Source organism: Calliphora vicina, chromosome 2, assembly GCF_958450345.1.
Source record: "Calliphora vicina chromosome 2, idCalVici1.1, whole genome shotgun sequence".
In the NCBI taxonomy this organism is placed as follows: Eukaryota; Metazoa; Arthropoda; class Insecta; order Diptera; family Calliphoridae; genus Calliphora; species Calliphora vicina.
This window is the reverse complement of record NC_088781.1, coordinates 121,280,761-121,293,028: the sequence shown is the minus strand read 5'-3', so window position 1 is coordinate 121,293,028 and position 12,268 is coordinate 121,280,761. Positions and strand designations below refer to the sequence as shown.

Here is a 12,268-nt window from a genome sequence, read left to right as displayed (position 1 = left end):
ATTACTCTTGGAGGTTCGAGCTGTCAAATCAATAGTGTTTGTTGTTGTGAATACTATCGCAAATGTAAAAGCAACAAAAACAATAAGCAAACTTTGATAATCCCAGCCAACATAAACAAATTGCATCTAATTTTGAATTCGTCTTGGAGCAAAGTATAACACAACGAATATAAACAAGGTGGACATAACTAAACAGCTTAAAATAAAAGAAATATTAAGAAATTCATATTAATGTCAAATTAGTATAATTGCCGGCTATATTTATTTGTACAAAATTAATGATACCTCAAAATGAATCTTAAAGATAACTCATTAAATTGCTCGGAACGATGTAAGTAAAATATAATGATTTTTGCCAAATTTAGTTTAAATTCAAATGTATTTTTTACATCCCCCAGCTGCCTTTTCTGAATGCATTTTAGAAGAATCCACACTCAACAATAATGTAAATTTTAGCAAGTTAGATTTTAGTCATATAGCAACCGAAGAATCCTCTCTGCAGATTAGTAAAAATATGCCTGAAATAGAGAATTCCACACCTAAATTAAGTATAACTTTGGAACAGGAGGAAAGGGATATTTTACGGAAGAGATGTGTTAATGGAAATACTTCTCAAATGGATGTAACAGAAATAATAAATGGTTCTTTGCAAACTACCAACGGTACCATGAAAGAAGCAACTTTAAAAAATTCCAGAAATACAACAACTAAAGAAATAACCATGGAAGTTGATCAATCCAATGGAAAGGAGGATGATGATAGTGTTATACCTATAGATGAGGATGATGATGTGGAAGAAATTAGTACTTTAGAGTGTTCAGTGTTAGAGTCGCCAAAAATTGCTATGTTTTCACATTTACAACCCAATAATACGGCAATAGAAAAAGACTGTGTCGTTGAAGAAATAACTATAGACCCAGAAATAGCTGAGTCTATTTTGGAGCAAGAGAGTTCACAATTTATAAGAGATGAAAGTAAACTGTTTCAATGTCCCTTTATAGAAGTGGGTCGGAGATTGTGGCCGTCAACGCCAGAAAACCAACAGTATACTAAAGGTTGTTTGTGGTCACCAGATGGTACTTGTTTATTGGTGCCGGTGCATTTAGATGGTAAGAATTCAAAATTTAAATTTATAAGTTTAAGATTAATTTAAAGGATATTTGTTTTAGGTATGCATATTGTAGAATTGCCTACAGATTTGTACACCGTGCAGGAATTAAATGTCGATAGATGTTTAAGTGATTTAACCTCAGCAGTTCATGTTAAAGAGGGCGGTACCGTTTATGATTGTTGTTGGTATCCCTACATGAATAGTTCTGATCCAGTTACATGTTCGTAAGTAGAAAAATTATTTTTTATAACCATCACCAAAAATATAAAAGATTCGTCACATCCGAATATAACACGCTTACTTCCAATTTCATAATGATAACTTTTAGTTGGCTAGCTACTCGGCAACATGAACCCATACATATGTGGGATGCTTTCACTGGAGAGTTAAGATGTTCCTATCGTGGCTACAATGAAGTGGATGAAGTCGAATCAGCCATTTCTATTGTATTTAGCAATGATGGTGAAAAAGTAATAGGTGGCTTTAAGAAAACCATTAAAATATTTGATACTATTATGTAAGTTCTTAGTATGTTCTTTTAAATCTTGCTTAACATATTTTTCTGTAAAATACCTAAAGACCAGGTCGTGCCTGCAGCAGTATTCCCGTAAAAAAGGCAGTTTCCTGCTTTGCATTAACCACAGAGAATGATAATTGTGTCACCGCTGGTACCTGGTCAGGTTATATAAATCACTATGATTTAAGAGCTCCCAAACTGGGACCTTTATTTACATTGGGTGGTCATAGTGGTGGCATAACATGGTTAAAATATTCCCCTACCCAAGATCAGAATTGGTATTTATTTAGTGGTGCCCGTAGAGACGATAAAATCTTGCAGTGGGATATGCGTAACTATACAGAACCAGTACAAATTTTCGAAAGAAAAGTACAAACAAATCAAAGGATCTATTTTGATTTAACACCTTTACATACATGGATAGCCACTGGTGATACAGAGGGTTTGTTAAGAATATATAATTTGGGCGATACAGAACAACAATACGAGGTTTATATTAATTACTTACTGATTTTAGGGGAATTTATTGTTTCACATATTTTTTTCTTTTTATTTCAGTTACCTTTACATCAGGATTGCTGCAATGGTATTAGCTTTCATCCTTCGTTGCCAATAATTACCTCTACCTCAGGTCAATATCATTTTGTAGATGAAACAGCTTCGGAAGCTGATGCTACACCGGAACAAATTGTAAATTATGAAAATTCCTTACTGTTTTTGTGGTACGGTTCTTCAGAAAAAAGTGAGCATTAAATTTCTGGTTCTTCAAATGCAAATGAGCATTAAATTAATGAATAAAAAGTTTTCATAATGAAATGTATAAGTACAACATACATACATTCTGAAAATATTTTTTTTAAAAAAATGTTTTTTTTTTTTAAAGTTTTTTTTCCCGATTTTGACCAATTTGTCGGTCGATTTTCCCGAGTAGCAACCAAACCATGACTATAGCCGATATATTAAGGTATTTGGGACTTCGGAAAGATCGTTTGACAGCATGTCGTCAAAAATCTTTGGTCGTATAATGGCAAATAATTCTCGTACTCCAAATAAATAGATATTGTTTATTAAGTTTTACGAAATCCTATAATATTGGAATAGTACGTTTATTGCAATTTTGTATAATTTTATATCCAAACATCATTTGTATGTTTTAAAACACTGTCTGCTTTACGAAAAGTTAATTAATTCTAATTTATTTCATTTGGTTTTCCTCAAACAACTTTTCTTTTTAAAATAGTAATAAAACATTTATAAAATAAAAAAAAAACTAAAAAACCGGAATACTTTAAACTTTGAGCACATCCTTAGGAAGCTCTACCCACACTGCAACTGACAATCATTCATCATCTTAAAATCTCTTAAGGAATTCCTCAGCACAAGTACGTGCGCGGGCATTGACAGCCAACTTCATTTCACTTATTTCCTTATCGATTTCCTCCATAAAACTAATGACAAAATCCACCAGTTTATGTTTGTACATCTGCTCCGTATGGAAATTGGTAATCAAAAAGCTAATATCATAGCCATCAATAGGTTTGCGTCTCAAGATAATAAACGATTCGGCACGACGCATCATGAAACGGGTGAATTTGTGACATAGAATCTTTTCAATTTCATCGGCCTGCTTGACGGCAATACTGACACGCACCGAATTGATGGAGGGTTCAATGAGCACACGTTCTCTTTCATTGCGGGATATGACGACTGGTGTTAAAATCAATTCCTTGCTGGAACATACCTCAACCTCGGGTTTGTTGTGTCTCTCCACCACCTGCGAGGCAAAGTCTTGTAAACACATTGCGGCCGTTAAGGAGTGGCGTACAGCAGTCAGATATGGTTTCAAAGTTGCAGCCATTGTTGTTACTTTACGTATAAATTATTAAAAAGTAATATTTTTTTGATATTTTATAATTGTTTAATGTTTTTTAACAAAAATGAATCACTTTTAGGTGTTTTTATCAGCAGAAATGAAAAAATATGCAAAACACCACCCGAAAATGACAAATGAACGAATGAAATGTCAAAATAAAGATGACAATAACACAGAGTTGCATGAGCATAAGAAAAAATACTGGGAAAAAGGTTGCCAGATGCTGCAATTTCAATGGTAAGTGAAAAATAGTGGTTTTTTAATGAAGAATTTCCGTTAAATATTTTAAATTATGAAAATACAAATTACTGATATTCATAATTCAGTTATTAAGACAGAAGTTAAAATATAAAACACCTTTCATCTTATGTTTAAGTTGTGTAAACTTGATTAAACATTTGAGTCAGGTCGAAATTATTAACTCTAGAATACTAGTGTACGTAAATTTTTCGTATAATTTATATTCCAAATATAGATTAAACAAATTTGTGGGCTGATTTAACTATAAATTATTCTAGGATATTGAACTTTATTTTAATCTTTTTAAGATGAAATGAATTAAGAAAGAAATATGCAATGAAAAACATTTATTGTAGTTTATCTAAAGGATGTTCTTAACTACGTAAAATTTACGTATCGTTAGTATTCCGTAGTATAAAATAGCTTTACCGAAAGAAGACACAATACAGTTACCGTCAGGTTTTAAATGTATCGAATCGGTAGCCAACATTACATTTCTCCAAGGTTGGCTACCGTTACACCTGCTCAACTACCGATAAGACACCGTTACCGAAATAACAGCAATTACCGTTACTTCTAAACTGATGTCACCGATATAATCGTAAATACCGTTATCTCTAAAAACCGTTACCCATATTCTACAAATAATTGAAATTAAAATTTTTTATTTCAATAATTGGGTTTATTTTCTGTATAATCGAAGACGAAAAAAATCACTTTTAAGACGTCGATTTTCGATCATAACCGATTTTTTGGATTTTTGTTTGTAGTTTTAAAGTGAATCTTTTTATTATTCTGAAAAATCTGTATCCTGCTTTTAGATAGAGTTTTCCCCAATAATTGAAAAACTCCATGATTTCTACAAATTCGGTTTTATTACAATAATTTCAAATAAATTTTTATTACATTCACTATACTACTCTCCCCGATTTTTTGGCACCCACTGCAAATAATTCCTCTGTGTAGCCGCTTCATATTCCTGAGCCAAACAATCGATAACCTCTCGGGAATTATCCAATTCGGATAAATCATCTTTAAACATATCCTCACGACGAAATTGATCCAAAAATGCTCCCCTCTTACGCAACTTATCATATTGAGCTAGAGAACGATTAAACAGAGAGCTAATGCCCGTATGATTGGCCATCATAAGACCCGAAACTTTGTGATTACTTTGAACGTAAGGGGAACTTCGGGACAAGGCTACCTGTATACTGGCCGGACCCCAGGGTATAAATTGAGCTAATTTGCGCTCACGTATACGTTGTAAAGACTTATGGACTTGGGTGGGATCAACTTCACCCTAAAGCAATTATAAAAACTAATTTAAAATGATTTTTAAAGAATTTGATTTCTAAAAAATTACCTGTATAATATTTAAAATGGAGATATAGCAATGATGATTAGTTTTATCTGGGGCCGAGGAAACCATCATATTTTTAGGCTGCAATAAACGTCTCATAACATCTAATACCGTAGTTTTGCGTATATTCCAATTGGGCTGGTATTTAGTAATTTTATATTAAAGAAATTTCTTTATTTTTATTATATAAAAAAACATAAAACTTACATCATTATCCGTGGTCAAGGGCGTATAGCCGGTCATTAGAAAATGCAACTGGGGCGTGGGTATCAAAGGTGCCGTCAATCCTATCAAATTATTATTCATATATGATGGATAACGCAGTGTTGTTGTACTCACAGACATTATGGTCGAAACCAAAGTATTTATCTGAGTAAAAGTTGGATTTTCTATATGCAAACGATCAGAAGCTATGCGATTCAAAGCGGTATTATCTAAAACAACCACACAATCTGCACAATTGGTTAATCTTTTTAGAGTTAATAAAGAATTGTAGGGTTGTACCACCACATCACTGATCTCATCTTGATTGGGAAACACACTGTAGGTTTGCAAAAGTTTCTTGGGAAAACGATCCGATAAACGTTCCAACATATATGAACCCATACCCGAACCCGTACCCCCAGCAATGGAATGACAGAGTACAAAGCCCTCTAGAGAATCACTGCCATCTGCTTCACGATCGATAATATCGAATACTTCCTCTTGAAGTTTTTCGCCTTGACTGAAACCGGAGGCCCAATTGTTGCCAGCCCCGCCACCATGTTTGGAAAGATAAACGTTTTCGGGATTGTAAAGCTAGAAAAGGAATTTAATTAAATACATATTTTTTCAATAAATTTTAAAACTTTAAGAATTTAAAGCCTTAAACAAGCTTAAGCTTCAAGTCAGTTTTGGAAATAATTTTCATCTGGATCTTTTAAATATTGTAGTCGAACTACAAGTAGTTTGCACTAGCAAAATATACATATTAAAGCATAACAGATCTGATCCTCTATATAAGTTCGCTCTACTTTAAATCAATTGATTTAAGTACCAAAATTATGTTTTACCTTAGCATGAGTCGATGTCATTATAGTGTGTATAACACGTGGTTCCAAATCCAAAAGCACAGCTCTCGGTATATAATGATTATCATCGGCTTGATAGAAAAACACATCCTTGCGATCTAAGCCATCGGTTGTGAAATCTTCCAAAACTCCGGTGGGCGAAATACCATGCTCCAAACACAAACGTTTCCAAAATTCGAAACCAACTGGGTTAAATAAAGTTTAATAACAATAAAATTTATTTAAAACACATAATTAATTTAAAATATACTTTGATTTCCACACTGTCCTAATTGTAAAGTAATAATCTCACTCGGCATTTTTTTCCTGAAATTTTTAATAAATAATATAATAAATTTTCAAAAATAAATAATAAACAAGATGATAATGAAGTAATAATGATTACCGTTATAAAATGTATAAATTTGTTGATGAAAAAAGCAACACAAGGCGAATTAATATAAGGTGGCAGCAAGGCGAATTCATTTATTTGTTTGTGTATGGAGTTTGACATTCGCTTGAGAGGAGAAATATTTTTTATGTATGGAGTTTGACATTGCAGATATAATCAGCTGTTTAGTTGAGGCCACCTACTTGAGGGCAACACTAAAGAAATGGGTTTACTAAATTTCAAATAAACAAAATAACAGAGTAGGGAATATTAAAAATATATTTTTAATTTATTAAATATTTGCCGGGAAAATAAATGTGTAAAAGAAAGAAAAGGAAAATTATTTAAAACTCAAAATAAATATTGAAGTAAAGTTAACTATGAAACACAGTTTTTATAAATAATTGAATATTTTCTAAATCATTAGTCAGCTCCTAATAAGAACCCATTGTGTTGTCAAGAAAGTAAAATTTTTTTCATATTAAATTATCAAAGAAATACAAAATCATTTGTATTTCTTATTTAGAAACTTAATTTTAATTATTTGCTTTTATATATTTACATTTCTCTTCCCCCATTATTTGTTGAAAACAACCCACCTATAAAACAGCATGTTTAACAAATATTTACAATAATTTAAATAGTAAATTAAATAAATCTTAATCAAACACTAATGTTAAAAAACCATATTTGAAAATAACGTACATCTTTCTTAAAATAATAAAACAAAAATCCAAATTTGTTTAAATACAATATAGTATTTATAAATATTGTATAAAACAAACATTTCCATAAATAATGAGATCAATTGTTGGCAAATTGTCATACATATTGTAGTCGATACCACAATAGATATTAACATTTAAATAAATTGTCATTTTATTTAATTTATGAATTTGTAAACGTTAGAAAATAACTAAAAATAATAATTTCAATTTGTTTATACAAAACCAGAATTCATAATGGAGCACTCCTTTTTTGTGCTAAAGAGCAGAAAACGCAAGTAATAACTTATTTTTGTTTGTAATTTCAATACCCTACGGGAGGTAGGCCATTAAATAAATGAAAATTTAGGTTAAATTGATTAATAATTTAGGGAAAAATAAGAATTCTATATAAGGCTTTAATTGAGCTTGAAAAATCGCACTTTAAATTTAATTTAGTTGACAAATTTGAGAATTTTACTTTAGTTGAATGAATTTGGGATTTTTGATATCCACTAGAGGATTATTAAGAAAATATAGGAAATTTTTGAATCAAGCGCTTAATTTATAGGTTTTATTTTTCTTTATTCTCTATTTCAATAGTAAATGGCTGGCGAGATTTTATCAAATTCGTTGTTATTGTCACTGCACAGTGTGACACAAAAAACGAATTTGATTAAATAAAAATATATTCCAAGTATTGACCTTTTTCCATCTTTCTGGCAACATATGGATTCCGATCCAGGAGAACTGCTCATCTTTTGAAGCCAAGAACGAATCAAGCCAATATCAGCTACTCTGTTCCAAAGTGAATCGTATCCCATAGAGAGCGTCCTGGATCAGCCAGTTTGAAATGGCAGATTTATTTTCAAAATCGTTTGATTCTGCCCCACTGTGCCCTGTAAGATGACTTCTTACTTGTGTGCAAACAAATCAAGAAAACTTGTCAGGTTCCAAGTTATCAATCTCACCACCACCTTATTTCCAGCTTTCTTAGTCACATGTTTTTCCTAATAAAAACTACCGCTCCTTTATTTAGTTTTTTGTTTTTTCTGCACTGCAAAGTCTGTTAGATTTGCGCAGTAAATCATTTCTTAAAATCAAATCTATAACAAATAACTTGAACAATTGTGATGAAATATTTTCACAATCTTTTTTCTTCTTTTGTTTTAGTTTTTTTTTTTTTTTTTGGTTAGACTTGGTATTAAAAAGAAGTCATGTTTCTGGTTTCTAAAGACATGAAAAAAAAAATCTCAAACCGCATTTAACCGTTGCTGTAGTTTGTTCGTTGAAACGTTCAATTTTTTTTCATTACCATTTTTGGTGTCAAAGATAAACGTGATACTATTGTAAGCCATTTTTTTCAAATTGTTTTTGTAGTTTGTTACAATACCAAACATAAAATAAAACCAAACAAATATGATGTACCTTAAAAAAACAACAATAGAAATATTAAGCAATTAAAACCATGAGTTTCATCTCAGGCTCAGACATTTCAAATCATAATAGAGTTACTGAGTGTTACTGTTAATCGCCAAATCTGCACTTCATTTGAAAACAATTACAATTGTGTCATTGTGACACTTATGTTGTCATCATCTGTAGAAGAGACGACGGCACCTTAGTGAAACATAAAAATTAACTACTGCACCTTAAAAATTAAACCGAAAAGAAGTTAAACTTCAGAAGACAATTGGGGTCTCTTAATAAGAAGACTGAAGAAATAAGTATTACTTAGTTACGGTTAACAAGATAAATTTGTCAAAGCATTAAAACTGCAGCATAATAAAAGTTTAGCGTTTAAAAAGGCATATTTGTCATCACTGCTTTACAGCGTTATTTCTCGATTTTAAATTGCATCCTAAGTTGGATTATAGCGGATATATTCGGAAAGTTGATTTAAACATACAGACGAACATGGCCATATCGCCTCGGCTATCTACAACGATCAGCTATCAATAAAACTCCTAAAATATACTAATAAGGATTTCCCTAATTCTCACCAATCAAAAGTGTAACAGGAGCCAATCAATCGCTGATCACAGTGGTGCACTATTAACAAGCAATGATACACAAACACAAAGATGGAAAGAACTTTTCGAAGAAATTACACAGAGAAAACAGATTCGTAGTTGCAACCGAATATGTAGCCAATCGAATGATCCTGTTGCACATATAGAATTTTTCGGTTCTAGCAACATAAAATAAGTTATTACGGAAGAATTTTTGTTGAAGCAACCAAACTTTGGTTATCCCTTATAAAATATTGTAGCCACAACTGTACAATTTGGTCACCAAGACAGAATCATTCGATTGGCAACAAATTCGGTTGCTACTGCGAATCTGTTTTCTCTGTGTAGTAATGTCGCCGCAGATGCAACTACTGAAGACAACGAAATTGAAAACAATAGTCCTGCGGAAAATATCATAAGAATATCAAACAGCCCCCAACTGTATAGGTGAGATAGAGGAGGCAATCGGGAAGTTTATAAATAACAGGCCAGAAGATGGAATACCCGCTGAAATTGACATCGAAACCACAGCTGAACTTCTACCAAATCACATCACATCAGTCTGGGAGGAAAGGCTACATCCAACTTGGCATCATCGTTAACCCTCTAACCGGCAAGGCTGCCTTTAGGCGGGTTAGTTAAATGTATGTAATGCTGCTTTATTTGGTTATTTTTCCCGTTATAACGGTAAATATGTGTAAAGAGACAAACAATTTACTTATTGTGATAAACAAGAACGTGCACTTGTCTTTTGTTTGTTTTTATTCCAAAGTATTTCTTTTTTTTCAAACAATAACCTGGTGATATTATTTTACCTCGAAATAAAATTGGCCGGTTAGAGGGTTAAGTTGCCGAAAAGTGGAGACTTGAAAGATTACAACAACTGGAGAGGAATTACTCTGCTTAACACCATATACAAGATACTAGCAGTCGAAATAAAATTGGACGGTTAGAGGGTTAAGTTACCGAAAAGTGGAGACTTGAAAGATTACAACAACTGGAGAGGAATTACTCTGCTTAACACCATAAGGCTTCGAAGTAAAATGGAGAACAATCTACGAGATGAACAGGGAGGTTTTCGGCCAAACAGGAGCAGCATAGATCAGGCCAACACTCTACGCATTATAATAGAACAATCCCTAGAAATGCGTACTCCCCCCTGTATCTGATGCAGAACACTCAGTTCTTCACAAACGCTGGAGTAAAACAAGGATTCCCCCTATCACCCCTGCTATTCACTATAGTGATGGATGACATCATGAGCGAAGTCTGTTCAGAGAGAAGAGGAATCACATAGTCTCTCTCGCCATCTCTAGCATTAGGATTATGCGGATGATATATTGCAGTTATAAGATAAAAAGAAATCTTAAAAATTGTCTGTTTTATCGCTAAATTGTTTCAACGACGCACAGTGGCGACCGTAGAACAAGTGACGTTGCAAAAATCAAAATTTCATGTTCCCCTAAAAATATTGAATAAACCTGTTTTATAGTAAATTCTCCAGCGATTTCAAAAATGCTACTCTTATTACAATCAGATTTTTGGAAGATATAGCCCTTCAAAAAAATTTTTTTTAATCTTTTCTGGAATAATTTTAAATAATAAAAGCCTTTAAAAAGAAACATAAAAAATTAAAAAAATTTTAAAAAATATCTTATTTTACTTCACATAAAATTGATTTTTCCACAAATTTCAACTTTGCTAACCCATAAGTATGCACCAGCAATGTGTAGAACCATTTTCAAACACTAATTTCATAGGCTGATCAATTATCTATCATATGCCTTTTTTTGATTATTTCATTTGGTTCAAAAGTTATGATTTTTGCAACGAAAAAACTCAAATGGCGCCACTGTGCGACGATGCTCACTTTTGGCTTAACGGGTTGATAAATAAACAGACTCCATTACATCCAGAAACATGCACCGGTGCGGTTTACACTCTGATATCTTCAATGGACATTATTTGATTCAAATTTACTCTTTTGTTCGGGAATGTTATATCGGGCCATTATGTTTTTAAAGGACTAAGTATGCTTTTACACACAGCAAGTTTACTTCAAGCAAGTCCCTTCGATTCTCATTTAAACTTGCTCGTCTGTTTACACACAGCAAGTCTGTGTTCAATTTTATACGTCAAAACCTAATAGACACCATAGCGAAAATGAGAAATCAAAAGATAGTTGAAGAGACTTGCCAAGCAAGTGTTTACCCCTCTTCTTTCTTCTTGCCTCTCTCTCCTATAAACTCAGACTTGCGGCAAGAAAACTTAACCTGTGTTAAAGCAGATTAATCAAGGGATTTACGAATATATTAAAATCTTTGATTTTAGACAAACTACAAACAAATTCGTTAGCGTTTACAAATTTTGCACCGCTCCTAAATCAAAAACTAAACTCGAATTCCGTTCTACTATGTAAAATTTCATGTCAATTGGAGAAGCCAGTTAGCAATAGAAGATTTATTTCAAAAAATAGTTTGATTCTGCCTCACTGTGCACCCTAATGTACTTACATCATAGATATATTGAAAAGTTTAGAATTTGGATTTTCGTGACATGATCTTTAATCTTAAGATTATTTCTTTATATCATTCTTCATACTATTTCATACATTATTTTAATGATTTAAACATCTAAATACATTAAAGAAATAATCATAATTTTTTGTTCAATTATTTCATATGACATCATTTAATAATTTCATCAAAATATATAATTTCTTTATTACTTAATTTTTAAGCCTATTATGAAATAAAAATAAAAACACTGCCCTACCAGCAGCCTATTTATTTCATAACCACCAAAAAAGGTGAATAAACTCATTTGCCAAAATACAAAATTTCTGGCGTAATTGCGATTTTTTTTGCTCACAAAAAACTTTTACAGCTTTTAAGAAAAAATAAAAGACAAACGTCTTTCAAATTAGAAATACAATTGTTGGGTATTTTAATTCAAACAAATTTGTGTTTATTTTATGAGAAAAATAAACAACAAAAGAAATTGTGAAT

General features: G+C 32.0%; 3 protein-coding genes across 3 annotated transcripts; 1 reads left to right on the top strand and 2 right to left on the bottom strand.

The window, feature by feature from the left end:
• The first annotated feature begins 169 nt into the window (after positions 1–169).
• Positions 170–2,465, top strand: WDR79 (WD repeat domain 79). Its single transcript, XM_065500553.1, has 6 exons — positions 170–331; positions 399–1,109; positions 1,170–1,335; positions 1,440–1,628; positions 1,691–2,117; positions 2,187–2,465. The coding sequence occupies exons 1-6, from the start codon at positions 292–294 to the stop codon at positions 2,379–2,381; spliced, it is 1,728 nt and encodes a 575-aa protein (XP_065356625.1). The 5' UTR covers positions 170–291; the 3' UTR covers positions 2,382–2,465.
• A 223-nt stretch (positions 2,466–2,688) lies between these two features.
• Positions 2,689–3,641, bottom strand: Arpc4 (Actin-related protein 2/3 complex, subunit 4). The gene has a single exon (XM_065501361.1). The coding sequence runs from the start codon at positions 3,484–3,486 to the stop codon at positions 2,980–2,982; it is 507 nt and encodes a 168-aa protein (XP_065357433.1). The 5' UTR covers positions 3,487–3,641; the 3' UTR covers positions 2,689–2,979.
• Positions 3,642–4,637: 996 nt separating this feature from the next.
• Positions 4,638–6,454, bottom strand: LOC135951168 (tubulin gamma-1 chain-like). The gene is made up of 4 exons (XM_065500761.1): positions 6,157–6,454; positions 5,312–5,902; positions 5,108–5,242; positions 4,638–5,044 (listed from the first exon to the last, which is right to left on the bottom strand). Exons 1-4 carry the CDS (start codon positions 6,175–6,177, stop codon positions 4,658–4,660), a joined length of 1,134 nt encoding a protein of 377 aa, XP_065356833.1. The 5' UTR covers positions 6,178–6,454; the 3' UTR covers positions 4,638–4,657.
• Between the last annotated feature and the right edge of the window lie 5,814 nt (positions 6,455–12,268).

Bases quoted from the DNA above. Each gene is read 5' to 3' on its own strand.
- WDR79 (XM_065500553.1), top strand. From the start codon at position 292: ATGAATCTTAAAGATAACTCATTAAATTGCTCGGAACGAT. The intron at 332-398 runs GTAAGTAAAATA...TACATCCCCCAG, and splicing joins ATTAAATTGCTCGGAACGAT to CTGCCTTTTCTGAATGCATT. The intron at 1,629-1,690 runs GTAAGTTCTTAG...AAATACCTAAAG, and splicing joins AAAATATTTGATACTATTAT to ACCAGGTCGTGCCTGCAGCA.
- Arpc4 (XM_065501361.1), bottom strand. From the start codon at position 3,486: ATGGCTGCAACTTTGAAACCATATCTGACTGCTGTACGCCACTCCTTA.
- LOC135951168 (XM_065500761.1), bottom strand. From the start codon at position 6,177: ATGACATCGACTCATGCTAAG. The intron at 5,903-6,156 runs GTAAAACATAAT...TTCCTTTTCTAG, and splicing joins TGACATCGACTCATGCTAAG to CTTTACAATCCCGAAAACGT. The intron at 5,045-5,107 runs GTAATTTTTTAG...TAATTGCTTTAG, and splicing joins CCATTTTAAATATTATACAG to GGTGAAGTTGATCCCACCCA.